General features: G+C 34.7%; 9 protein-coding genes across 9 annotated transcripts, besides 14 other annotated features; 7 read left to right on the forward strand and 2 right to left on the reverse strand.

Moving 5' to 3' along the window:
- Positions 1-1,524: 1,524 nt before the first annotated feature.
- TA11130 (ubiquitin-like protease (Ul), putative) lies at positions 1,525-3,484 on the forward strand (the record flags this gene model as incomplete). Its single annotated transcript, XM_948409.1, has 6 exons — positions 1,525-2,193; positions 2,264-2,446; positions 2,478-2,606; positions 2,690-3,025; positions 3,069-3,343; positions 3,376-3,484. 6 exons carry the CDS (start codon positions 1,525-1,527, stop codon positions 3,482-3,484), a joined length of 1,701 nt encoding a protein of 566 aa, XP_953502.1.
- Positions 3,485-3,602: 118 nt separating this feature from the next.
- TA11125 (mannose-6 phosphate isomerase, putative) lies at positions 3,603-5,064 on the reverse strand (the record flags this gene model as incomplete). The annotated part of the gene is made up of 3 exons (XM_948410.1): positions 3,603-3,851; positions 3,886-4,121; positions 4,194-5,064. The coding sequence occupies 3 exons, from the start codon at positions 5,062-5,064 to the stop codon at positions 3,603-3,605; spliced, it is 1,356 nt and encodes a 451-aa protein (XP_953503.1).
- Positions 5,065-5,306: 242 nt separating this feature from the next.
- TA11120 (serine/threonine protein kinase, putative) lies at positions 5,307-7,594 on the forward strand (the record flags this gene model as incomplete). The annotated part of the gene is made up of 2 exons (XM_948411.1): positions 5,307-6,663; positions 6,711-7,594. 2 exons carry the CDS (start codon positions 5,307-5,309, stop codon positions 7,592-7,594), a joined length of 2,241 nt encoding a protein of 746 aa, XP_953504.1.
- A 234-nt stretch (positions 7,595-7,828) lies between these two features.
- Positions 7,829-9,815, forward strand: TA11115 (N-acetylglucosaminyl transferase, putative; the record flags this gene model as incomplete). The annotated part of the gene is made up of 8 exons (XM_948412.1): positions 7,829-7,981; positions 8,049-8,188; positions 8,220-8,344; positions 8,373-8,753; positions 8,824-8,941; positions 8,983-9,336; positions 9,370-9,533; positions 9,568-9,815. 8 exons carry the CDS (start codon positions 7,829-7,831, stop codon positions 9,813-9,815), a joined length of 1,683 nt encoding a protein of 560 aa, XP_953505.1.
- Positions 8,549-8,617: a sequence feature (7 probable transmembrane helices predicted for TA11115 by TMHMM2.0 at aa 199-221, 241-258, 278-300, 313-335, 401-423, 445-467 and 482-504).
- Positions 8,675-8,728: a sequence feature (7 probable transmembrane helices predicted for TA11115 by TMHMM2.0 at aa 199-221, 241-258, 278-300, 313-335, 401-423, 445-467 and 482-504).
- Positions 8,856-8,924: a sequence feature (7 probable transmembrane helices predicted for TA11115 by TMHMM2.0 at aa 199-221, 241-258, 278-300, 313-335, 401-423, 445-467 and 482-504).
- Positions 9,002-9,070: a sequence feature (7 probable transmembrane helices predicted for TA11115 by TMHMM2.0 at aa 199-221, 241-258, 278-300, 313-335, 401-423, 445-467 and 482-504).
- Positions 9,266-9,334: a sequence feature (7 probable transmembrane helices predicted for TA11115 by TMHMM2.0 at aa 199-221, 241-258, 278-300, 313-335, 401-423, 445-467 and 482-504).
- Positions 9,431-9,499: a sequence feature (7 probable transmembrane helices predicted for TA11115 by TMHMM2.0 at aa 199-221, 241-258, 278-300, 313-335, 401-423, 445-467 and 482-504).
- Positions 9,576-9,644: a sequence feature (7 probable transmembrane helices predicted for TA11115 by TMHMM2.0 at aa 199-221, 241-258, 278-300, 313-335, 401-423, 445-467 and 482-504).
- A 357-nt stretch (positions 9,816-10,172) lies between the features above and the next one.
- On the forward strand, positions 10,173-11,476 carry TA11110 (dihydroorotase, putative; the record flags this gene model as incomplete). The annotated part of the gene is made up of 8 exons (XM_948413.1): positions 10,173-10,264; positions 10,335-10,518; positions 10,549-10,617; positions 10,648-10,776; positions 10,801-11,111; positions 11,154-11,214; positions 11,242-11,338; positions 11,367-11,476. 8 exons carry the CDS (start codon positions 10,173-10,175, stop codon positions 11,474-11,476), a joined length of 1,053 nt encoding a protein of 350 aa, XP_953506.1.
- A 46-nt stretch (positions 11,477-11,522) lies between these two features.
- Positions 11,523-15,123, reverse strand: TA11105 (glutamate dehydrogenase, putative; the record flags this gene model as incomplete). Its single annotated transcript, XM_948414.1, has 2 exons — positions 11,523-13,747; positions 13,836-15,123. The coding sequence occupies 2 exons, from the start codon at positions 15,121-15,123 to the stop codon at positions 11,523-11,525; spliced, it is 3,513 nt and encodes a 1,170-aa protein (XP_953507.1).
- A 1,052-nt stretch (positions 15,124-16,175) lies between these two features.
- On the forward strand, positions 16,176-20,737 carry TA11100 (uncharacterized protein; the record flags this gene model as incomplete). The annotated part of the gene is made up of 7 exons (XM_948415.1): positions 16,176-19,094; positions 19,174-19,804; positions 19,864-20,054; positions 20,084-20,209; positions 20,282-20,406; positions 20,441-20,560; positions 20,650-20,737. The coding sequence occupies 7 exons, from the start codon at positions 16,176-16,178 to the stop codon at positions 20,735-20,737; spliced, it is 4,200 nt and encodes a 1,399-aa protein (XP_953508.1).
- Positions 20,738-21,315: 578 nt separating this feature from the next.
- On the forward strand, positions 21,316-22,503 carry TA11095 (uncharacterized protein; the record flags this gene model as incomplete). Its single annotated transcript, XM_948416.1, has 1 exon — positions 21,316-22,503. The coding sequence occupies one exon, from the start codon at positions 21,316-21,318 to the stop codon at positions 22,501-22,503; it is 1,188 nt and encodes a 395-aa protein (XP_953509.1).
- Positions 21,514-21,582: a sequence feature (7 probable transmembrane helices predicted for TA11095 by TMHMM2.0 at aa 67-89, 94-116, 152-169, 184-203, 210-232, 242-264 and 331-353).
- Positions 21,595-21,663: a sequence feature (7 probable transmembrane helices predicted for TA11095 by TMHMM2.0 at aa 67-89, 94-116, 152-169, 184-203, 210-232, 242-264 and 331-353).
- Positions 21,769-21,822: a sequence feature (7 probable transmembrane helices predicted for TA11095 by TMHMM2.0 at aa 67-89, 94-116, 152-169, 184-203, 210-232, 242-264 and 331-353).
- Positions 21,865-21,924: a sequence feature (7 probable transmembrane helices predicted for TA11095 by TMHMM2.0 at aa 67-89, 94-116, 152-169, 184-203, 210-232, 242-264 and 331-353).
- Positions 21,943-22,011: a sequence feature (7 probable transmembrane helices predicted for TA11095 by TMHMM2.0 at aa 67-89, 94-116, 152-169, 184-203, 210-232, 242-264 and 331-353).
- Positions 22,039-22,107: a sequence feature (7 probable transmembrane helices predicted for TA11095 by TMHMM2.0 at aa 67-89, 94-116, 152-169, 184-203, 210-232, 242-264 and 331-353).
- Positions 22,306-22,374: a sequence feature (7 probable transmembrane helices predicted for TA11095 by TMHMM2.0 at aa 67-89, 94-116, 152-169, 184-203, 210-232, 242-264 and 331-353).
- A 285-nt stretch (positions 22,504-22,788) lies between the features above and the next one.
- Positions 22,789-25,643, forward strand: TA11090 (DEAD-box family helicase, putative; the record flags this gene model as incomplete). Its single annotated transcript, XM_948417.1, has 2 exons — positions 22,789-25,174; positions 25,246-25,643. The coding sequence occupies 2 exons, from the start codon at positions 22,789-22,791 to the stop codon at positions 25,641-25,643; spliced, it is 2,784 nt and encodes a 927-aa protein (XP_953510.1).
- Positions 25,644-25,648: the final 5 nt, after the last annotated feature.

Here is a 25,648-nt window from a genome sequence, read left to right on the forward strand (position 1 = left end):
ACCTCACCAGAACTAAAAACTGCACCGGAATCATGTTTAGAACATTTTAAAGCAGACGCGGAGCTGAAGTCGAGTTTGGAGGTACTGGAAGATCAAACCTCATTTCAAGAAGCTACACCAGGAGAATACGTTTTGGCGTCGCTTTTGGCTCACACATTCTCATCATCAGATTCACTCAAGAACCTCTTTTTGGAAGTGCTCAGAGTAGTTTTCCCCAAACCCGTTGAAGAACCCGCGAATAACACCGCACAAATCACTAAAACTAATGTATCTTAATTTTACATCTTTAAGTAGGAAACCCTTTTTTAAATATATTCCAATAAACAGATTCTATTTCTCAACTGAAAACAAACGCCAACTCGATCTAGTCAAAAATCTGAGAAAAATCACAAATGAGGGTGTAGCCTCCTGTAAAAAAGCACTAGTTGAAAATCAATGGGTAACTAACAATAATAATAAATTGATTTATTGAAAATTTAATAAAATTCAGCTCGTTGGGGAAGAAAATGATGTTTAGGACATTAACAGGGCCGCTGTATATATACTAGGGAACCAGCAACGCAAAAGAGTGGAATTCGACCAAGATAAATTAAATTTTGGTACTTTAAATTTTATTTAAAAATTTTATTAGGAAAAGTCTCGCTTTCATTCACAAAAAAGAGAGATCGATCAGTGGCGGTTGACCTGAGGTCAGATTGCGACATCGTAGCCTCGACAAAGTTATTTGAAGAAGTCTGTAGACAGATTTCAGACTCTGTATTGGCCTTTATAAACCTCCAAAAGCCCGAATTTTTCAAAAATAAACCACAAATTTTTAGCATCGATACCAAAGATTTAAATTATATACCAATTCAACATTCCAATCAAGTATTTGAATACGGTTTTATTTACACTAATATTTTGATTATACTTAATGTTAGCGCTGTATAAAGAATTGTAGGATACATTGGCGAGTATATTGAAGAGAGTAACAAGCCAGTTTGGGAAGCCAGTTGTGGCCGAAAATATATACGTTTGCCATAACAAGGAGGGAGATCTGATAGGTTCATACACGCATAACACGTTGCCCTCAGGTTCAGAACACAGCCTTGTAGCAAAAAGAGTGGGAGTAACAAGTCTGAAGTGTGATTGTTCCAAGGATTTGGAACCACAACTAAATAAGTTTGCAGACTTAATTTCACTCCAGGCAGTTGCAGACCCGAATTTCTGCTCGCTGGATGAGTTTATGTCAATAAAGTTACTAAAGTATGAAGAGTTCAATCACATGCTGACTGGTTTAAGTGACACGGTAAATAAGTTAAAAGGGCCAACGGATAGTAAAATAAGCCAAGTTAAATGGAAGCCAACAAACGCAAACACAACAGTAAAGGAGGCCTTAGAATTAGTTAAATCACTAGATATTCCGGAAATCACAATTAACGCACTATTGTATATAAACGCAGGAAAAGAAACAGTTCTAGTCAATCGTTATTTATAAATTCGATCCCAGTAATATTTTTGTAAAATAATTGTAAATTAATCAAGATGATAAAAAGAAGTTCGGAGTCGTCGATACTTGACGTAATGTTGATGAACGATGTGGTTAGTGCCACCGAATTGTTTGATAGTGACCCCCTCGAGTCTCCGATTTGTAAATATTTTGTATACGGCTTTTATAGTTATACTATAAATTCGGAAAATAACGCACCAATAACCAGAAATAATCACCTTCTACTGATAAACACACAACATCAGATTAATTTTTATCCAATAAATCAGTATAATAAGGATTTAAATAGTCATAATTCACAAAGAAACCCGACTAAAAGGTTGGAAACCCGTGATGGTTATATGGATTCGGATGATGGAAAATCGTATTACGATTGTGTTGTAGAGTCGGATGAACAACACAGCGAATCGGATGTTGTCATCCAAAACGATGACGTAATTGAGGCAGACTATGATGTTATTGAATTGAAGAAGAATACACTTAATTTAAGAAAAATATATATGCCGGGGAAACCTAGTAAAACCATAGCAAAAAATGAACTTCAATTGATAATTGAGTCGCCAGTCAAGGTTGGAACATGTGAATTCAATTTTTGTGCACTTTTGGAAACCGGGAATAAACTCACACTCTTTTACTATGATTCCGCTGAACTTGAATATTTAAACGATTCAGACACCATAACTCTCGATCATATCACAATCAAAGTATATAGAAATATAGTTAATAGAGTGTTATTTAGTTATTTTGGTATTGATGGTGTATTGAGTAATTTAGGACGTTTTTCCGACTGTTAAATCGGTGTATAACGAGTGTACCATTAGTACATTCAGCGAAATTTATCACTTGCTGTCCTCTTCCTTGAAGAGGTTTAAGTTTAGACTAAAAGGTTTTGACGAAGTTGAAAATCTGTTCGACGTTACGTTGACCAATTATAAAATCATTAACTCAATTTTAGAGGTTTTGTTAATTAAGAATTACGAATTTTTAGACTGTAAATTATGATGGACTGTGTATCAATAAGTGTTATCTCGATGAAAAAAATGTGGAGTCCTTCTCCTCATTCAGCTATCTGGACGATTCGATAATCGACTTCTTCAACCAATTTACCTATAAATATGTACTATAATACTAAGCAATTTATAACATACAGCTAATAAATATAATACTATATAGTGGTAAATAGTGAAAAAATGAGTTTAGTTGATGGATGAATCGCAGAGAAAAACATGGGTGATATTGAGTACATACTTCGTGAGGAAAATAAAGCAGTACAAGGACCCGAAGGAAGCGTATACAAACACATGGAAGTGGACAAGGAAGTTTACGAGAGCTTTGCCCATGAACGACTTCATTTTCATACCAATCAACCTCTCTGAAGTTCACTGGTCACTGGTGATCATCGCATACCCGAAGTACGCAATAAGATATCATAGTATAAAGTCCGAAAAAAAAGCATCAATTATACACCTCGACTCGCTTGGAAACCATCACCTCAGCCACGATATAATTGACCTACTCAAAAATTACCTCTACCAAGTATTACCAAACAAACCCTGATAATAATAAAATGAATGTTTAGGAGTATGATAATCGATGTAGAATATTCAAGGAGAGGGGGTTTGAGTTTGATTTGGACCCAGATTCGTGGGATTACATAGCACCGTCCAGAGGAGTGCCTCTGCAAAATAACGGCTACGACTGCGGGATATACCTCATCGAGTATATTATGTACCTGACGCGAAACAAGAACGAGTTTTCAACCTTGATCCCAAAGTACTTCGAGCCCAAGAATGTAAACAGAACAGAATCAGGAAGATATGGAAAGTGGTTCACCCAAGTTCAAATACACAATAGGTAATCTAAAATAAACCAATTGAATTTTTTAGGAGATTGAGCATGAAGCAAGTCCTTAAATTCATGAGAGATAACCCTAATTGGTCAACAGATCAAAATAAGATCCAGTACGTCATTGATCAAATGACTCAACAATATTAACTCACAACAACACACTGTAAATAATAAAACTAATAATATATTCACCCATTAATAATATGTGTGATATATGTGTATGGTGATGTGAATATTACATATAAAATGTTGGATAATAAATTGTTTACACTTTGTTGGAAGATTTTTCAGAGGAAATGTACATTTTAAAGCCGTGGACTCCGTGACCGTTTCGAACATTTAGTTCAGTGAATGGGGGTAGGAGAAAGCAGTCTCCGATCCGAACATTTGAAATAAAAGTTTCCTTAGGTCGTGAGGTGGCGCTGTTGGGACAAGGGTTTAGTCTAAACTTTACTTCAGAGTTTGAATCCAAAACTATGCATAAACAGGGTTCTTTGGATGAAACAAAAGTGTCCTAAAGCATATAAATAGGGTTATTAATGGCTTACTTGATCTCCAGGGCCTAGGGAAAATGACCAGGTAATGAAGTTGCAGACTGGATCCTGAGGGTCATATTTGAGGATATAGTCAGATATCTTCAAGCCAGTGACGTAAAAGTCCTTTGCAGGTGTGTTTTTTAGATTCTCCTCGAGCAATCTCAGACATAATTTAGTGTCCTTCAGCTTAGGTGTCAGTCCACATCTAATCACGTTGTCAGAGCACTTCATTATCTCAACACAATCACCTGAACAATAATTTTACTAAATTTTACTAAATTTTTATAATTAAACTATTAGTAGAGTGAATATTATTGTACCTGAGACATAAGAGTGCATTGTGTTTGGAGGTATAAAAAGAGCTTGTCCAGGTTCGAGTTCAAAGAAGTTGAGCACGAATGCAAAAAATATACAATTATCAGATCCATAGGCATTGTAAAGTTCAATAAATAGTGTTTCTGCGGGTTCCAGGTCCCTAAACCCCTTGAGTTTTGTTGCGAGCTTCTCTACCAGTTCACTGTGGTTTTCTAAGGAAAAAAATCTTTTTAGGATTTCGATGTACAAGGTTTTTGGATCTGAGTGGGAGTAACGAGAAGTCAGCTCTTTTCCTAAGAACGTTTTAAACTCATCGTATTTTTCGGAGAATTTAAAGATTTCCGAAATCTCCCGAAAACCACACATGGCTTTGAACTTAGAAAGGGCAATACACATTTCAGGTTTCGAGGAGTTATCCACAATTCCAGGGTGACGAGCACTAAAAAGCTCAGCCGCGCTCTTATCGTCGGGGTGCATTTGAATACTTAATGGTTTTTGAATGGACAAAACCTTGAACAAAATATTTAAATTTCGACTCTCAGAGTCCGTTGAGTCAGAATGCATCTGGTTCAAAAGGTCTGGAAAAGATAAGACGGAACTCTGAAAGGAACAAGAATCACCGCATTGATGACCAGGACTCCCCTCATAAGTGTCCAAAGTAACATCCCGTTCACATGAAGGCAAAACTGAAGAAGGACTTGAAGGGTGAGTGCCTAACCAAAGCTCAGAAAAGGGGGCGCTAACATCAAGATTCCAACCCTTCACCAATTTAAGCTTTAAATAGTTTTTAAACAATTGATATACTAGTGAATTTTCACTAGATTTCCCCCAGTCATACTGGTTAACAGTAGGTAATAACCGATATACACATTCCATATTACTATAGTACAATTTCACATTAAATATTAAAATTTTATTAAAAACTGCATTAGAACAAAATATCACAATATAAAAATTTCATGAAAAATAAAAAAAAGATTGAATGTTGAAAAAAAGATCCTGATAATGAGACCTGGATCAATAAATTTTAAAATTTTTTTATTTTAAATAATTACACATTTAAATTTCCCAATTTCCGGATTTCGAAAAAAAGTATGTTTTAAAAAGGATCGAAACCAATGTCTCATCCAAAGGAGAGGGAAGTACCAGCAGACGATGAAGTGATGCCTTCAAGAAGGAAGGAACTAATGCCTGGTTATAGCTACTATTTTTCAGATTGTTCAAGCATTATCTCCTCAGTTAAATGCGCCGTTTCAGTCGATGAAGATAAAAGCCGAAGTGTTTCACCAAATTTCGGAAATCTCACCAACATCAACACTAATCTATATGGAAAAGGTGATGTAAACCCTAACGTGAACTGTAAAAGTGAAGATCTAAACTCCAAAGAAGATGATCTGAACCCTAAAGAAGATGATCTGAACCCTAAAGAAGATGATCTGAACCCTAAAGAAGATGATCTGAACCCTAAAGAAGAGGATCTGAATCCAGAAGGTGAAGAGGAAGTAATGTATTCACTAGGCGAAACAGTGATATATGACTCAAATAATGTAAAGTCTTATTCAACGAGTTGTGAATCGTTGAACGGGACAACAAGTGGGTTTTACCGAGAAATTAACACATTTCTAAAGCCAAATAGTGGTAATTTTGACCAGGAAGATGAACTGGCCTCCGCATCAATTGAAAACTATTCAACTATGAATTTGGACAATATGCCAACATTTGCAGAAACTGAATTGGATAAACTCCCAAACTCTGTGGATTTTGGAGAGTCGCTTTACAAATTTAATCGCTGGTGTAAGAAATATTCCAGTGGTAATATTGAAATGTTTAAACGTGATCAGCAAGAAAAAATGAGTACTATTTTGGAAGAAAATAGCCTTAAAATTGGAGATTTAAAGAGTAAAAACTATGACGAATTCCCAGTCAAAGTGCTCTATTCAAAAGGAACAACACCAGCAGATAACAAATTTGACCTCAATTCTGTAAAGAAGGGTGAGGTTTTGGTTGAGCGTTTTAGAGTGGACGAAGTGCTTGGAACGACAACTTTTTCTAGGGTCGTTAAGGCAACTGAAATGTCTTCCAATGTTCCAGTGTGCCTTAAAATCGTTCATCCAGACTACTTTGACCAGGCACTTGACGAAATACTCTTTTTAAAATTGTTAAATTCAAAGGATGAAAACGATTCCAATTGTATAGTGAGACTTTTGGACTCATTTTTGTACTCTGGAGCAGTATTTTTAGTATTGGAACTGCTTGGAGAAAACCTATTTGAAGCAACAAAAGACTTTTACGTCTCGAGTTTCAAGGATTTTTTCACACACTCAAGACCAAAAAGGTGGAATTTGAACCAACTAAAACATATTTCAAGAGATGTGCTCAAGGCACTAAATTTTATTCATGGACTCGGAATCATCAATTGTGATCTCAAGCCAGAAAATGTAGTCCTAGTCAATTCAGAAAATAAATCACAAAATGGTAAATAATATCTATATATACTAATTTTAATACTAATAATTTTTTAGAAAATATAATGATAAAGTTGGTGGATTTTGGATCGAGTTGTTTTATCCAGGACCAGTTGAACACGTATGTTCAGAGTAGATCATACAGAGCACCTGAAGTGGTGTTAGGGTTGCCATACGATACTCAAATCGATATTTGGAGTCTGGGTTGTATTTTATGTGAGCTTTATCTGGGCAGAATTCTGTTCCCTAGTGATAATAGCGCGAGTTTGGTGGCTTCGATGGTGAGTTTATTAGGCCCACCTCCAGCATATATGCTACAACATAAGATGAACAGTATGTTCATAATATTACCAAATGGAAATATCGCGGACTTAAACGTTCCAGATCATATATTGAATCAGTCACCATACTATAATAGACTAGATCGCTCATCACTTTACTGTAACGTTTCAGCAAGTGATTCCTCAAAGTGCTCTCACGTTACTTATAATAAGTGGGACAATGCAACCGTTAATCTTGAGCCGACACTTGATGATAATTCCAGCGGATTGGAAGACTCAAGTGACTATAACAGGAATAGCACTTTCTCAGCTACTGATAACTCAAATTCATTAGTTGATAGCACATTCTCCTTTTTGGATAAGCGTTTTAAAATCACTAATTATGATTCTAATCCTAGAATGGAAGATAATTCACTTAATAACACACTAGACTGTAAAATTAAGCTAGATATCAGACATAACAGGAACCCTCTGACCAAGTTCATGAGGATAATACAGCCAACCTCAGCAACAGTTGAATCAATGCTTGACTCGAATAAGAGCACAGAACTCTCACTATTCTGTGATTTCATCAAAGGACTTCTTCAATATGATCCCCTAGACAGACTAACAGCGTCTGCAGCATTACAACACCCATTCATACTCTCAACTAACATATAATATGTCTTATTTGTAACTTTTATATAACTAATTAACCATAATTAACAGTAATTGTGAACTATTACTATTGTTTAGATAGTGAATAACATTATTTAACATATTTTACACATTTGTGAAAAAATTTTTAATATTTAAGAATATATGTAATATAATAATGTAAAACTTAGAAATTTAATTCTGGATGTATTTAAACAGTTTAAACCTGTAAAATATACCATCTGAGAATAGGCTTGAATGGATTCTGTGAAGGGATCCGAGTCCCTGAATGTCTTTATTCCAGAAGATTTGCTAATAAACCACTCAAGAGACTATGATAAATCTTTTTTGCTTGGATGGGAAGGGATTAAAGGCCAATTTTTCATTATTGACGCATACTCTGCTTCCGATGTGTGTTTAATACTAATTATTACCTAATTCTTTCTATTTCCTAAATTTAAATAATTATATAATTTAGAAGTTAAGTAAAGTTTTGGATTCCATCAAAAAAGATTCGAATCTTGAGAACATTACATGGATGAAAAATGGATTGCAATTACTAGACCATTTTACCCTTAATATTAATGGAGAGAAGGGTGAATTCATAAATTTGTCCTTGTAAGTTTAAATTTTATTAGTTCTAGTTTAGAACTGATATATTAAGTGGAAAGGAAGTACAAAAAGTAGTTACTTTTGTATACAAAAATGAATATTTCGATCTAAAATCGTCAGATTTGTTTGAAAATCTGAAGGTTAAAACTGAGAATAGTAGCGGTAATTTTTAAATTTTTAATGTTCATAGACTGTCTGGATCCAAACTGCGCCATTGGTCCCTGCTTGTTGTTGGCCACTTTGATAAGAAATTACATACGGAGAATGTTATATATAGAACAAAATGACCAAACACATCTTTGTGATCTGAAGTTTATTAACTCTTTTAACAGAAAATCTAGCTTATTATCCCATTCAAGATTTATTGTTTACCTAGTCTTTGTTAAGTTTACCTTTTATTTGTCACTTTTTACGAACTGTATTTTAAGATTTTTAAACCTAAGAGCCGGAAGACTTATCAGATTTCTAAAATTTATCCCAAAATATTCGAGATTTTTCTCATTACTCATTTATAGACTAACAATTCTATCGCAATGGCATATTTCATATAAAGAATTACTCAGTAAAACACGTAACGCCATTATTTATTCACTATATGCCATTATTTATTTATACACTTAATATATTATAAAATGTATTAGAAATGAGTGAGTATTTTGAGTTGAGGAATGAGTTGTTGAACTTTGCGACTTCCATGTATATATCTTTGTTTGGAGGATTGTTGGAGTTTTTCCTATTCAGAAAGGTGACTTTTGAAAGGTTTAATCACTTAAGAGTAATTAGTAGAAGGTTTTATGTAGAAAAAATGAAGTAAGTCAATTCACAATTATTGTGTTCAGATCACTTTTCTATTATTTGACTACTAAAATCTTCATATACATTAAGCTGAACAATGAAGTATCAGCTTCACTGGCAAAGTTTGTGGTTAATAAAGTTATGGTTTGGAGATATTTGAAGGAGAAACTAGAACCTATTAGACTTTTTCTACTTAAAGCTCTAGAGTATTCAGCTCTTTTGGGGTTATCAGCACAAGCATCTGTATTTTACGACCTGTTCGCATTTGAAACGCTTCGCCTGTATTATCTTTACTTCATAATGCTGTCAATCATGAGCTACACTCAAAAGTATCTCTACACTCTTTTACTCCTCTTCAAGTGAGAAAATATATATTAATAAATAATCGACAGGGGGAAGAAGTGGAATGTTCTCAAGTCAGTGCTGGACACAAACGAGTTCACTAAGGAACAACTTTTTATCGGAGTGGTATTCTTCGTCATATTCGCACTCAACTATCCCACCATATGGATCTTCTATATCTCATCAGTCACCATCCTTGCACCCATTCTTCGTATTTTTATATTTAATTATTAATTTAGATAATTAAGAGGTTAATTTAAATTATTTAGTGGTTAAGGTGTTAATTCATTCGTTTGTTGAGTTGCTCTCAGGACTCCCGTATTACGTTCTGGCTCACAATGCCTTCTCAAAAAAGTATATAGAAGGAGTTTATTTCAGGAAAATTGAAGGTACTTTACACTCAAAATTTATTCTTTCAGATAATTCTAAAGTATATAAATCTGGAACTTTAAATGTAAGTAAAATATTACTATTCATTGGTTACGATTTGTCTTAATGATTAATTAGGGTTTGTACTTTGAGGTTTTGCCTACCAAGATACCACTAGGAAAGTATACTGAAGATGTTAAGAGAAGGTTATGGGAGAGGATTCAGCTCATTTATCCGCCTAACATCTTAAGGTTTGTATCCTAAACATAATTATTTCGCAGGAAGATCATAAAGTGTAATGATATTTTCCGTTAAGGTTTCTCAACTTTTATTTTATACTAATAAAGATAATATTTGTGTTAATTTATAGTTTTTTTAAATATTTTAAATATTAATTTTACATTCATTTTCGAAATTAGCAGTTGGTGTGTATTTCTGTTGTGCAGGTTTCAAGTCTCTAATTTAGTCATTAATTTTATCGTAAATGCAGTTTTTGTACGCAGATGACTTACACTGTCATCTCAGACAGGGAGAACTCATGAAGAAGGTCGTAAAATACATTCGAAAAGGAGGATGGTTAGTATCTAACACATATTTTATAATTAGCTAATGTTAATTCTATGCTAATTTTCAATGCTTGATACAGTAATAGAGTGCTCGTAATGCCTAATACTGTCCCTGAGATAACAAGCTGTTCTCAGGCTCTCGAATACAGAAAAAGGCTCCTGGAACTCGATCCCAACGTCGATTACCTCATGACTCTTTATCTGACAGATGAGCTGTCTGTCGAAGATTTAAAGAATAACGCCAAAAAATGCCACGTCCAGGGGGTAATGACTCCAAATAACCTAAATGTGTAGGTCAAATGTTATCCCTTAGGTGTGACAACTAATTCTGATAGAAGTTTTGAGGTTACGAATAGAAATAAGGTTAGTTGTGTCCATAATAAACGATTATAGAGTTTTGAGAAGTACTATCCGGTATTTTCTGAGATGGAGAAAATTGGAGTTTCACTCCACTTACACGGAGAGTTATCAGGCGCTCCTCCTCTGACCGCTGAAAAGGACTTTTTAACCCCAATAGAAAACGTAAATTATCTTTTAATCCCTTAGATTTGTAGGAGGTTCCCCTCGTTGAAGGTCGTTTTGGAGCACGTAACGTCTCGAGAGTCTCTGGAAGTAGTTAAAAGGCTCCAAAATCTCTCAGCCACAGTTACTCCTCACCACATGAGACTCACAGTCTCAGACGTTCTCAACACCACTGAAAATGTAACTCTGGAAAATATAACTAGACACCTTAAGGACCCATTCGCATACTGCAAACCCGTGGCTAAATTTGAGGAGGACCGACAGGCAATTTTGGAAACCCTAAAGTCAGGACACCCGAGACTCTTCTTGGGATCAGATTCAGCACCTCACACATGGTAACATACTTTTCATATTATTGTGTAAATTTTGTATTTTAGTGATAGCAAAAGGTCAGATAACCCTCCAGCTGGCATTTATACTCAGCCGTTTCTGTTACAGGTATGAAATAATTGAAACTATCTTTAGTACCTTTCTGACACGTTTGAGGATTTTGGATTTTTTGATAAACTGGAGAACTTTTGCTGCAAAAACGGCCAGGAGTTTTTGCAATTACCGCCCAAAGGTATAATTATCTGTTTAACCCTCTTCAGAACCTGAATACTTTGAACTTGTAAAACAGCCCTTTAAAGTTCCCGAAGAAGTCGAAGGAATCGTGCCATTCAGAGCAGGCCAATTTCTCAATTATTCAATTTTATTCTAATCCTAATATATTAATATTATTAATTTATAATATATTAATTGATGTATTAGTGGTGGTTAGTGAGTTTTAAGCCCATGTTAGAAAAGGGTGAGTCGTCTGAGAATTCCTCTTTACAGCTATTCTTATGGGCAAACGGTTGCTTCAAAGAAGTAATGTACTCGTAGAACGCAAAGACGGAAGTGTCGTCGGAGAATTTTTCCGTATAATAGAAATTCGAAGCTAAATAAGAGGCGAATAGTGACCTCAGATATATCTGAGGTAACCGTTTCATTATTTTCTCCACCGTCACCAACTCCAATAATGATTCGGGAACACAACGACTTAACACTGAGTAAACTAATTCCTTGTCATTAAACAGTGTATTTGAAGATTTAATTCTGGATTTCAGTGCGTTGATTTTGTCGGATAGAATGTCGGTCAGGTCACACCTTGGAATTCCGGTTCTTAAACCTTCTGACCAAAGCGCTTCAAACTCCATTGTTGCATTCTTCCTTATGATTTCCATGATATCATTGACGTACTTTTTTCTAAACTCAGGAACATACCCGTCACGCTCAACTGCTACCCTCTCGTAAGTCTCATCGTCCAATACTAGTGATAGTAAGACTTCATAGCTACTGCTTGTTACTCCACCCTTATTAGTTGAGGCGTCTTTAAACAAAATGACCCCCTTTGACTCTAGGAACCTTCTCGCATTCTGTGTGATGTAGACGTTACTCCCTTCGACAATGAACTTGAATCGGCATTTGCCCTTTTCATCAAACAACTTGTTCACGTTAAAGGGTGTAATTGAGCTGGGTCTACCTCCACAAGGGCAAAACAAGTCAGCCTTCGCGTAACTACTCAAATGAAACTCGTCCCTAAATTTGTAGCCGTTTTTAACCACAAACCCGTCAGGCAAGACCACATTTATTGCTTCTTCAGGAACCATAAATCCCTTACTTGATAATAATCTCTTATCATACCCCATAGAACACGTTTTTAATCTGGCTCCTAATAGTTCCTCGTCAGCATCTAATGAACCAGCTCTCTGAAGGCCTGAGTTTGTATGATTTAAGGAGGTAGTCTGACTATCTGTTGTTGTGTTATGAGTGGTGTCACGTAGAAATGCTAATCTCCTTAGTTCGTTGAGATCCAGGCCATTTGGATCATGCAACACACCACTTTTATCCAGAACAGTTAGGGTTTTGGTGTTGGAAACCTTGATTGCATTGCTTCCCAAGTCACCGTCAGGCCCACCAGTTAAGAATCTCGTTACTTCTTCTTCTTTCAAGCCATACTTGTTAAGTATTCCAGTTACGTATGCTTCAATTGATGTCGTGGTCATTCCGTAGATATCGTGCGGTATTCCTCCCAATTGGGGTGCCTTTCCCGTTGTGAAACTTCTCCAATACTTGAGTCCCTTGAATTTCGCATACTGAGATGCCCAATCCATCAAACCTCCTGTGCCAGTAAACTCGTCAGGGCCTAGGAAATATATATCATCCTTCCCTAACAAGTCTACTATGTGCTTATTGGGCAATATTAAGTCAAGTATCCCGTCAATGTAGCACATAAAACTCGTGCGCGTGTACAGATCCGCCTTGTATTTAGTACTGGTTTTCTCCAATAGGATAACTCCTTTACTACCACCCTCGGGTATATCTTTATTTTTCAAACTTTGTGTAAAACTTAGATTATACGCCTCGTCGAAGATCTGTAACTTGTTCCTTGTGTATGCTTCCTCTGAGAATGATTGCACTACCCGAACACCACCTCTTGAAATCTCTGAAAACCTAATATGGAATCCCATGAAGTGAGGCCCGATTATTAGTGCTATACCATACGGCACCTTTGGATAATCCAGTTTGGACAGAAATCCGCAGTTGAATCTGAATGAGAGCGATATTTTATTTGGCACAAAGAAGTTCGTTCTCAAGGTATGATTATTGAACTTTATGAAGTAGAGTAATATATCGATTTCTTCTAAATTATCCAGCTGTTTAATTGTTCTTATTATTTTCTTTGCCAAATTTTCGGCCTCTATTACATTTTTTCCGCGAACTGGGACTGTGGAATAACTGTATTCTGTGCTACTGTCAAAATCACGGTCACTTTCAACTGCATTTTCTACCGAACTATTCTCAGGTGAGCTAACGTCTACTGAATTTTGGTTTGTTTTGTTACTTTCAAGTGTACTTTGGTTTTCGGAATCATCCACATTATTCGTGTTATAATTATCTTTTGAGAATTTACTGGCGAAAACTGGGCCTTCCATACTTACTACATTTTCTACAGAATTATCAGTATACAATTAGTAAAAATTAAATTATGTAAATCAATATAATTGTTTAAATAAATAAATTAATAATATTTATACCTTTATCTGATTGTAATTTGGGATTATGTATTGTTTCAAAGTGTTTATATAACATTTTCACAATTTCAGGGTTATTTGAAATTGCGGTATAAATCTGAAGTGGTGTGTAGGGTTGGATTTTGAGTTTCGACTTGATTTCGTGCAGTTCAGACTGTGAAACTTGATTGTTCTTGGCCATATTATCAACTGTTGAAACGTAGGGACCTACACTTCCACTAAAGTGCTGAATAAAGGTTGATACACAGTAGCTGTAGGTTGACTCGTAGAAACTCAGAACCCTATCCACATTCAAAATTGATATCTTGGAACTTGGTACAATACTCGATAAAATTATTGAATCCACTAAACTACTCATTCGTTCCTTTATTGGTAAATCAATATTCGATTGGCTTGGTGGCAAACATGTTAGAAAACTGGTAAAGATACAAACTCTATTTGAAAGTGGGTCGATATACTTGGATTTGGAGTAGAGGTCATGAAAAGTGATTGCGTCTGAGATTCTAGAGTATAAATCACGGTGAACGTGACCTCTTTTAAATGCAATATCAAGCCTAAAAACGTTATCACTTCTTGGCTCATAATTTATTACTAATCCTAAACCGGTCTTCGACTCCACTAATTTTTTATTTAAATTATAAAAAATCTGCTCAGTAATTGTATTTCTCTTATTTAGGTAAAATTCTCTGTCAAGCAAATTTCCGAGGTCAGTTTCATCTGGATCAGGGTTATCTATTTCAAATTTCGGTTTCTGTAAAAAGTATGTTTTGAGTCTATCAAAAATATGCTCAGTTTCCTTAAACACTGAGCCTGATGAACGGAAGCACTGCATACGCCAGCAGGTTTTCCTATCATCGTCCAGGTTAAAATACTTTCCTTCGACTCGTTGCTCGACTAGATAATTCTCAGATGATTTCCTATTCAGTGACGAAGTTCTAGCAATTATGAATGCTGAGTCTTCGGTGATCTGTTCAATGGTTGGGAAGAAGTTTGAGCCGGAGTTTTCGTGCAAAATCTTCGCCGACATCACTGAGATTACGTTATTCGCAATCAGGGCCGTTGGTGAAGAGCTAAAATAGTACTCGTTGAGCCCCAGTTCATTGTAATAGTCGTGCATAATCTCGATGATCTTGTCATCTGAGAACGTCTTCATTGATCTGATCAGCTCCGAGACCTCAGAAAACTGCACGCAGTAGCGATCACTCAACAGCTGCGTACATTGTTCATCATGTACATCAGACAAGCCATCGTTTATTGCAAATCTATCCGAGTAGACAGGTACGTCCTCCATAATTCAGTTATACTTGAACTATACTCAAGTTAATTGTATTAAATTAAATAATTAAATCAATAATAAAATTATGTATAAATTAATATAATAATTGATTTCAAAATATATCTAAATTTATGCTAAATTATTCCTGATTAAAGGATAATTAATTGTAAACTAACAGATATTAAGAGTAGATTTGGTTTATATTAAAAGATTCAGAAGTAGAAATGTAAATTTATTCGGATTTAATAGAAATAAATTAATTTACAGCTCTTATAAAAATTGATCTAAGAAATTGAGAAGATATAATGTACAGAAAAGCTACAACTTGGTGATATCACCAAAAGGGAAACTAGCAGGCAAAATTAGTGAAATCATTTTAGAAAATTTAGATGTAAAAGTTGATGTGTAGAAATGTTTAGTGTACATTTATGATTATTTAAATAAAACAGATAATGAAAAGAAATCAGAATCACAGACCCCATGAATTAGTAAAAAAAATAGTAAATTTAGATCCTTTCCACATTTTAATTTTATTTTCCTACGAGGAAGTAATTATTCTTTCTCATTTTTAACTTTAATCTATTAATTGATTCTTATAGTTCTATATAATTTAGGAATATTTAGCCATAAACTAGTCATAATAATTTTCATAATAATTTCATTATTTATACTTAATTATATTATAATTATTATTTTTGTACTCAATTTACTGTATTTTCCTTGAATTTGATTGATTCAAAGTTATTTTTATCATTATTGGTCTGAGCTAGTAGTTTACACATGTTTAAAATAGTTTTTTGTTAGAAATCCCTTCCAAATCAGCCGAGTTTTTATTCTTTTAGAGGAATCTGAAATTTTAATTTTTTACAATCTTCGGGCAAATGTGTACATAACCACATATTAATCCAGGAATATAATTAATGTTCGTATTTTATAGTTTTTATATTATGATAAATTTATAACAATAATATTATAATATTTTTTGTATCATATTGTTAACAGTTTTAACACCTTATGTGTTAATTAAAACCCTAAATTTCAAAATGTTAGACTGAGTTTGAATAAAAATGTTTACTTTGCAGGAGTATTTGCTGAATTCTCCCCTTCCTTGCGTTAATTTTGTCATTTCTGACAGTGATCAGATGAAAATATATTCACTGCTGTCTTCGGTTAATAAGAATAAAGGAAATGGAAAATCTGAACGCTTTAATCTCAGGGTTCTTGACGTATCTGAAATTAATAAACCCACTCCGAAGAAGTTAAACTGGTTCCAAAGAATTTCTAGGGAACCAACCTGCGTAGTATATTGTACAGATTGGCAAAATTATAAGGTAGAGTCCAGTAAAAACTTGAACCCTGAAGCATTCTCTGACCCGAATTTGGTGGACATTTTGTCAGGAACAGTTGGAATACCGTCAAATTTTGGAAAAGAAAGGAGAAATAGTGGAAAGAGTTTTGAAACAGAATCGTTTGTGGACCAAAACGTATATAGAGTAACGAGTAAACAGTTGGAAAAGTTAATAAGGGATGATATTGATAGATTTTTGGTTCCAATGAGGAAGATAAATTCAAGAAAAACAATACCACATAAGTTTTTGTTCCTAGTAAACTTGAATAAGAGTGTTAAAAACCCTAACAAAGTTATTGGTAGTTTGAAGACCCTGGATCCCTCAGAAGTTTGCGCAGTCTGCGTTTCCTGCGGACCAACAGATATTAACGCGAAACTTGAAAAACTGGAACAAATGATATATGAAACGTCAATCTCATACTATGAGAAGAAGATTAAGAAGATGAGTAAAACCATTGCCAATTTAAAGGCACAAATTACAGGAAATTTGACGGATATCACTGAACTGTATTTGGTACTTTTGAACTTTAAAATGGGCTACTTTTCAGAACTTATCTCGAACCGTAAAGAGGCCCATGGGAAGTATTCAACGTGCCTTTCAACATTAAAACAGATGGACACAAGCATTTCAGCAATTGATAAAACTAGTCTTTCATTCCATATTTGTCTAAGATTATTAGATTACCTGTTTTATTCAGGAGACTTTGTAGAATATGTAAACGTTTACCGAGAATTTGAGCTTTTAATAAAACGCTTGGTTTTTGATAAGTTCAGAGGATTGTACTATAATTTGATGTATTCAATGAATTATTATATCGGTTACAAATTGGAAACAAAGTCATCTAATAGCAGGAACTCTAAAGAGTTATTATTAAACTCAACATACTATTATAAATGGGCATTACACTTTATAATACTTTTACGCACAGAAATTAACAAAAGTGACGCTGGTGATTTGGATAATAATGGCATGGTGTATAACGTTCCCGAGAATTTTAATAACATATTCTATTATGAAGACCAAGACTACGTAAATGAGTATGAAAAGGACAATGAAAAAAATGAATTAAATGTTGAAGAATTGAGGGTTTTAGATAAAAAGTTTGAATCTGAGACTGTAAAGCTCGTGATGAAGATATTTAGCATATACAAGGGTTTTAACTACTCGAGTCATTTGTTATACATTTATGACACGCTCGGAGACTCGTTCTTCCTTCACGGCAATTATAAAGAGGCGTTTAACATATATCTTAGCATCGCAAAGCATATTGTATACAACATTAACTTTAACGAAACATATTCCTCAGTAGTTAACAAGTACTCAAAAATTATACCTAATGACTTGGATGGGAGTAATGAGCTGAAAAGTGATTGGGATGAAGTTGACGAGTCTGTTGGAACTTTGGAGAATACTAAAACAGACGAGGTTGTAATTAATAAGTCTACTGATGTGGACGAGATTGACTACGTGGAGGTGATTAACATGTTTATGTATAGTGAATTATCTTACGAAAGTTTATTTCCAGGCCTTTTCATTAAGGTTTTGTCAAAATTTATCTTGTCATTGGCTAACATGCTCGACATTGGAGAATTTCCTGAAATTTTACTCAAGTTGTCAAACCTTCCAATAGCCAAATATAATTCTAAAAACCAGCTTATCGCAAATGCCTCAGATATGGCAGTATATAAACTAGTATTAATCAAGTCTTTAATCACATTCATATCAATTTATACCGAAGAACACGATGTAATTGATTATCTGAACAATATTATTAATTTGTTTTCCACACCCAAATCTGATCAACCGAGTGAAGTAGATAATTCGGATAAGCATGATGATAGTGATGGAAAGAATGGATCATATGAAAGGAATGAGTTGGAGATTGATATGATGGAATCATATGTATTATTGAGTAAGAATGCAATGAGCCAGTATGCATATAAATTTGAAAATGATCTTATAGAAGTGTTAATTAGTTTTGAGACTGATATTGAGTTGGATTTGCAGTTTTACGAGGGTTTCCTGGATACTTCAGAAGGTATTTTGCGCTTTTACCACGAAAAGTCAGAGTTCGTACCTGATGCTTTTGTAGCTTATTGCAACAACGTTGACACTGGAAAGCTTGAAATAACACGACTACCAAATAACACTCGGATAATATTGATAATAAGCCTGCCATTTTATACTTTGAAAAGGATGAAAATTAATGGAGTTGTTCTCAAGTCTAAATACTTAAAATTATTGGTAAACGCAGTGATACTGACTAATAAATACTTCACAAATGAGTTCACGAGCGCAAGTGTCTTTAGAGATTTGGATAGAAAGGTTAGGATTGGAAATTATTCCAGTAGGTTAATCACTGGTGAGAGAAAATCGAGATATTTGACCCATGATGGAGATGGTGAACGCATTCTTAACATGATTTACTTATCATGTAATAATTACGTCTCAGATGTAGTTAACAAGGAACTTAGCGCAATGGACAAGGCAAAGGAACTCAAGATCATGAACCTGAATATGAAGATGAAAATTTTCGTAAAAAATATGGTCAAAAAGTTCATGGTGCCCATCACAATAGTGCTACTGTTTAATCATAGGTTCAGACAATTATACACTCAATACTCATATCAATTACAGGTAACCACTAATTATAGCATTTATCAACACCATAATTTCAAGTAGTTAACATAGATGATAGCGTTAAAATAGTGTACAGGTTCGGGACTGTGAGTTTTATATATTTGGAGGTACTGATGATGGATTTGTTATTAGTAAGACTAACGTAGTGGATTTTGATATTGAATATAGTCTGATGGATTTGGAAGATGTTGAAATTAAACTTAATAGTTCAAAATCACAGCCTAATCAGATTCTTTATCACCCAACCAATGAACAAGATACCGTAACAAGTTCACAACAAGTAGATGAAGAAGTTTTAAACTATATTAACATTTATAGTAGTAATTATGACGTCTATGTTATGTACGGGTTAATTAACATCAACAACATCGAAACACAAAAGCTCACACTTGAACTCTTCATTAATGATAAACTCGAATATACAAAAAATAATACTGAAAATACTAATTCTAGTAATAATGATAACTTAGTTGATAATAAGTTGGATAAAAGAACTGAGATTTTGAATGATAAATTATTGTCACTGTATATTAAGAAAGTTGATGTGGAGTTGAGAGATTTGGTTAATGTGAACCTCAACTATAAATACTACAACAACTCAAACATGATGCTATATATTGATCTCGTTAACAACTCTGAAATTGTTTACGAACTTGTCAACGTTAACATACTGTATAATAATCATGTTTTAATCGCAAATAATGAAGGTAACAATCCTTACATACTAGTTAATAATACTATTGCAGTTTATATGGATGTAATTTAGGAAAGTTGTATGGGTATAGGAATAGAATTGAGTCTGACCAGAGTGTTAATTTGATATATATAATAAAGAATTACCAGAATTACCAGAACCCTGAAGATAATGCTGTACAGGTGCAAATTACCAAGTACGTGAGGCAGGAGCTAAAATACCCCTTTAACCATATGGAACAATTCTTAAAGTGCACCATAAACGTATGTTAATGTATCTCAAAATTTTTTAGAAGTTTGTAAAAGTCGAGGGGAAACTCGATAAAATCCAACTCCTACTGAAACATAGGAACATAGTACATCTGGGTCAGCCCTTTGAACTACAGGCTGAAATTATCAATAATACCAACAACACTATTGTAACACATATATAAAATTATTACCTAACTATAATTACCTAAAATAATAAAAGTATTAACAGTGTGTAACAGGAGTATGTTGTATTTTTGGACGAGCTGGAGGATAGAATGTACATAATTTCAGGACCCTTGAGTTCAAATTTAGTGGCTCTACCAAGGTCCTCAGATAAGCTGAGTTGGACAATAATAGCAACAAAGTAAGATTTATTAATCCGTAGTAATTTTGCTCAGATGTACTCCGTTTAAGTTGCCAGTTGTGAGGGTTTCAAATAAACTTGATTCTGGACCCAACCGTGAAATAAAGTCGGAAGCAGCCCAAATCTACGTGGTGCCCCGAGGAACACCTGCCCTGTAATATATAACCTAACCCTTAAATTTACTTTTTTGCCCAATTTATCTTTTTCAATCTATAGAAATATTTTTAAAAGTAAATTCATCAGGAATCCAGTGGATTTGGTGACGGAATCTGGTGGAAGGCTGAGCCCAAACTCACAAATGCCAAAGGTGGTAAAAGGAGTAAATGTGTAAACTCAATCTGGTACCCTCGGAATTACTTTAAAATATTCTTTAATTCAAGAGTGTTTCTAATTTTCCAAATACCATTCAAACATTGAAATCCTTAAATTGTGTGCACCAACATACATGATCCGATCCCGAAAAGTGCATCCAACTCTTTTTATTTTCGGACTCTGTAATCTTTTCAATTGACCTAAATTTTATACAAGCCTCTACATTTAACGGGTTTTTATCATAATTTTCACTTTTAACCTATGTTTATGATAATCTCCATGTATGGCCTGTTTTTATCGTAAATTCCCGTTTATCCACGTAATTTAATGTTAAAGTTGTAATATAAATATTACTAATTGTAAAATAATGATTAATTAATTGTAAAACTAAAGTGTAAATCAACCCTTGAAATAGGTAATGTGTAACTTATCTCATCTTAATTGTACTTAAAGTTTATAAATTAATCCTTAATTTGTAATTAAACACTAATTTGAAGTTAAATTAATGTATAGGCAGAGGGTAAGATGATAAATAAAATTGTAAAATAGTAAAATAGTATTTAACCAATAATTAAAGTAAGCGTTTAATTTTGAGAGATGGTGTTTTTTTCGAAGAAGCACGGGATTTATAGTTCAAAGCTGACACTTCATGTGTACAGCATAGCCCTACAGTGTATGATGGGCGTACGAATGATTTTGTGCTCGCCGAACTTAGGAGACTTGAGCTTGGTGTTTAAAGTGAGATCACTCCAAGACGTCTATGAATTGGGATTCGACCTCTTACAATATGGTGGAATAGCACACATCGGATTAGCACTATTAACACTGGGTGGCGTTTTCCTAACCTATTTCTTTGTGAGCCTTTTCCGCATTCCGATGATTGTGGTTTCCATGATTCAAGGCTCATTTTGCAGCACTACAGCCTTGGTCTGTGTTTACTTGTTGCAAAAGGGATACTCTAGCGTTAATAGGTTAGTTGACTATTTGGCCACTACTGGTAGTTATTTGGGCTTCGACCTTAAACGAACGAACATGCTGGTGGACAAACGAACTGAACTGTTTTTAATTGGGATCCTAGCCACAATGGCCTCGTCAATGTACTCGCGTGCGCAATGCGTGAGCGGTGACGATTCGTGCCCTGAAACTATGATTAACGCACCCAGCCTTACCATTGGCCTTGCAATTTCATTTGCTCTAATCGCCCCTTGTAGAGATTATAGAATTGTAATTTTAGGGGTAATTTGGCTCCTGGCATGCATTGTAGGTGAAGTTATCACTACCATTGGAAGCTTCAAGATTTTCAAATTTGTAAACTACACCCTAATAGTAGTCCACTGTTCGATGTTTGTCTTTTCAGTGGTGACAATTATCCATTGTGTTAGAATTTATACTCATGGCAGGCTGGATTACTCTTCTTATCTTTCACTGGTCAACGGTGAAATAAAGAGCTATGTTGGCGACTACATTAATGGTCACGCTGAAACTTTGAACAAATATGTTAATTATGACACGGTTAAAGGGTATTTCCAAAATCTCACAACTCAACACACTGATGAACAAATTAACCTTTACATGGGAAATGGCTCCTTCCTACTCGTAGTAATATTATTGTGTACAGTTAATACTGTGTTCAGTTTAATGGCCACTCTCTACACCTTGTTCAAGTTTTTCGACATTTTCAGCGACGGAAAGGAAAAAGAAAAGGAGAAGGATAAGCCGAGGAAAACACCTAGGAAAACACCCAGGGATGATAGAAGCTTTTGTGTTGTTATTGATCAAAAGTGATTTTACACCTTTAATTTAGTATTATTTTGGTATACTTTGATTATATTTAAGAGTTAAATATTTACAATTATTAATGGAATATTTGTATTTTTATGAGGAATTTTGAATCATTTTGTCGTTTGGATTCTTAAATATTTTTAAAATTTATATTAATATTTAATTCCAATTTAAAATTAATATTTAATTAATTTTGCAACTAATATTAGAGTGAAAAATTAAAACACTATAGTTTGTGTAGGTGTTGATGTTGGTGTTGTGTAAGTGGTGTGATGATTAGTATAAAGAATGAGCGAAAGTTTGGGATCGGAGAGCGTTTTTAGCTTCGGAAAACATAAAGGGCGTACATTCATGTACGTCTACAACAACGACTCCAGCTATGTGAACTGGATAAGGTCGTTGCCCGAACCTTCCGGGAAATTGCTCGAATTCCTCGATTTTGCAAAAAAATATGAAATGTGCAAAAGCCCAGAAAATAATACTAAGGATTCCATGCAAATTCAACATAATTCACCCAAATGTGTCCAAACAAATGATCATTCAGGTCTTTTATCACCAAATGCCAATAGAGCTTCTCTAGAATCCAATTTTTTCTCTAAAAATAAAGATATAACACCGCTTAAATCATATAATACGAATAGTAATTTACGAAATAATTTCAATAATAATAGTGATGCTGTTGTTAATAATTTGAAAAATGAGTCTAATGATAATTTGGAAGAAAAAACTGGTGCAGAAATAAGTAAGAAGAGGAAAATAGCTAATAATCCGACACCAGACGATGTGACAATTACTAGAGATAAGGATTTTGAGGTAGAAAAGGCACTGTTATCACCCTCACTGAAACACATGCTCGATATTTTAACATCAGAACAAAAGAAAAGTAATATGGACTCTGATGATTGTGATGGTGTTAATAATGCTGATGGAGTAGAGATCGAGGGTTTGTTGTCATTGGTTTTGTATTCTGAAGATGAGTTTTATTTATCCTATAACAGAAATAGGGGGCAATATGGACATTGGTCCTGTTACGTCCCAAATGAAATTACAGAAATAATGAACAAAATGGGCTTGACCTCAAATTCGAGAATGCTGGGAAAGGAAAGATGTGTTACGTATAAAGCGTCTGATTATAGCACCGTTTTGAAGGGTCTGCGTTCAGCTATGAGAGATAAAAACTCAGTTGAGGCCATCCCCAACTTTGTTCTGAGAGTTTTCCCAAGTTTCATCCCCTTTTCACGCGATTTTACACTTGAAGATAAAACCAGACAAATAATGTCTGGAGTGCAAGATGAATATACGAAGGAGAATATGGATAATTTGAGCAAGTTAATTGGGGAAGAGTTATGGAGCCAGTTAATGCCTTTTCAACGCCAAGGTGTCTTTTTTGGCCTTTCTAAAAACGGTAGAATTTTAATAGGAGATGAAATGGGACTTGGAAAAACACTTCAAGCACTTGCAATAGCAGCATTTTACCAAAAGGACTGGCCCCTCCTAATCATCTGCCCATCCTCACTAAGATTCCAATGGATGGACCAGTGCCTGACATGGCTGCCACACCTAGTAGATGAGTACCAAATTCTAATGGTTATGTCTTCAAAGCCCTTTACTGATAGTGGTAAAAGTACTAAAAGGGAGAAAACTATGTTTGATTTTGATGATTTTGACACCTATTATGCCTATAGTAACGCCAAAACTGCCAAGAGCAAGACTAAGAGTAAGAGTATCAGTTTTGACTTGTTGGATATGTATAAAGTGGTGATAATATCGTATGATTTGATGGTGAGAATAAAGGAGCTGAAGGAGTTCAACGCTGTGATATGCGACGAATCACATTACTTGAAAAATAAAAGTTCTCAGAGGTCAAAGAGGGTTGTCCCAGTGTTGAAATCAGCCAAGAGAGCAATTTTGCTAAGTGGAACACCAGCTTTAAACTTCCCAAGTGAGCTTTTTGAGCAGATCGCAGCGATAATTCCAGGATTTTCTAGCAGTCATCTGTTCATTGACAGGTACTGCAAGAAAAGAACAAACTGGTTCACTAAACGCATTGAATACGTAGATTCAAAACATACCAACGAATTACACTTGTTTTTAATCAGCACTGTGATGATAAGAAGACTTAAGAATGATGTGTTAACTCAGTTGCCCCCCAAAATTAGGTCTAAAATACCCATTGAAATACCCGAAAAACTCATTAAAACCACTAAAGTAATGCTTGAAAAGTTTCCGTCTCGTAAAGGTGGAAGTGGATCTGGTGGTGACAAAATAACGCTTGAATCTGAATTTGGTAATTCTGGTCCTTCAGTCAAGGTGGGTCTCAGTAAGGACAGGATAGAAAATTATTACAACGTTGTGATGGAACATTTGAGTAATTTTAGTGATGGAGACGAGATAGTGGAGAAGGACTCAGATGTTAAAAGAGCTCATTTATCACTGATGTCAAAGCTGTTTCAACTCACAGGTGAGAGTAAAACTAAGGGCGTTTGTAAGTATATTGAGGAGATATTGGAAAACAACAACAAGTTTATCATATTTGCACATCACATGTTTATGATGGATGCTATTGAAGACACTCTAAAGAGTAAGAAGGTTGGATATATTCGAATTGACGGCTCTACTAAAATCAATGACCGTGCCAGACTCGTAAACCTCTTCCAAAATAATAGTGCCTCAAGTACCAACACTATTTACTCACACTAAATATATATAGATATGATAAATATATAGTTGAATATATTAATTTAGATGAATCGAAGTCTGATGCTAAGGCGAATAAAGTTGAAGGTGATGATTCACCAAATAACGGTGTTAGAGTGGCCTTGTTGAGTCTGACTAGTTGTGGTGTTGGGTTGAACCTGACGAGTTCGTCGACTGTTATATTCGCAGAGCTGTATTGGGTTCCAGGAGTGCTTTTGCAGGCTGAGGATCGAGTGCATAGGATTGGAACCAAGTTCAACAAGATTAACATAAACTATTTGATAGCCCAAAACTCAGTGGAGGAGGTCATGTGGAAGGTCATCAACAAAAAGTACAAAACAGTGACATCCACATTGGATGGGGAAACCGGAACTCTGTCTCTTTTAACCAATAATAAGAAGAAAAACGGTGTACAAACTACTCTGAATCTACAACCTAAGGAATAAATTCT

The sequence above is a fragment of the Theileria annulata genome, chromosome 4, assembly GCF_000003225.4.
Source record: "Theileria annulata chromosome 4, complete sequence, *** SEQUENCING IN PROGRESS ***".
Taxonomy (NCBI): domain Eukaryota; phylum Apicomplexa; class Aconoidasida; order Piroplasmida; family Theileriidae; genus Theileria; species Theileria annulata.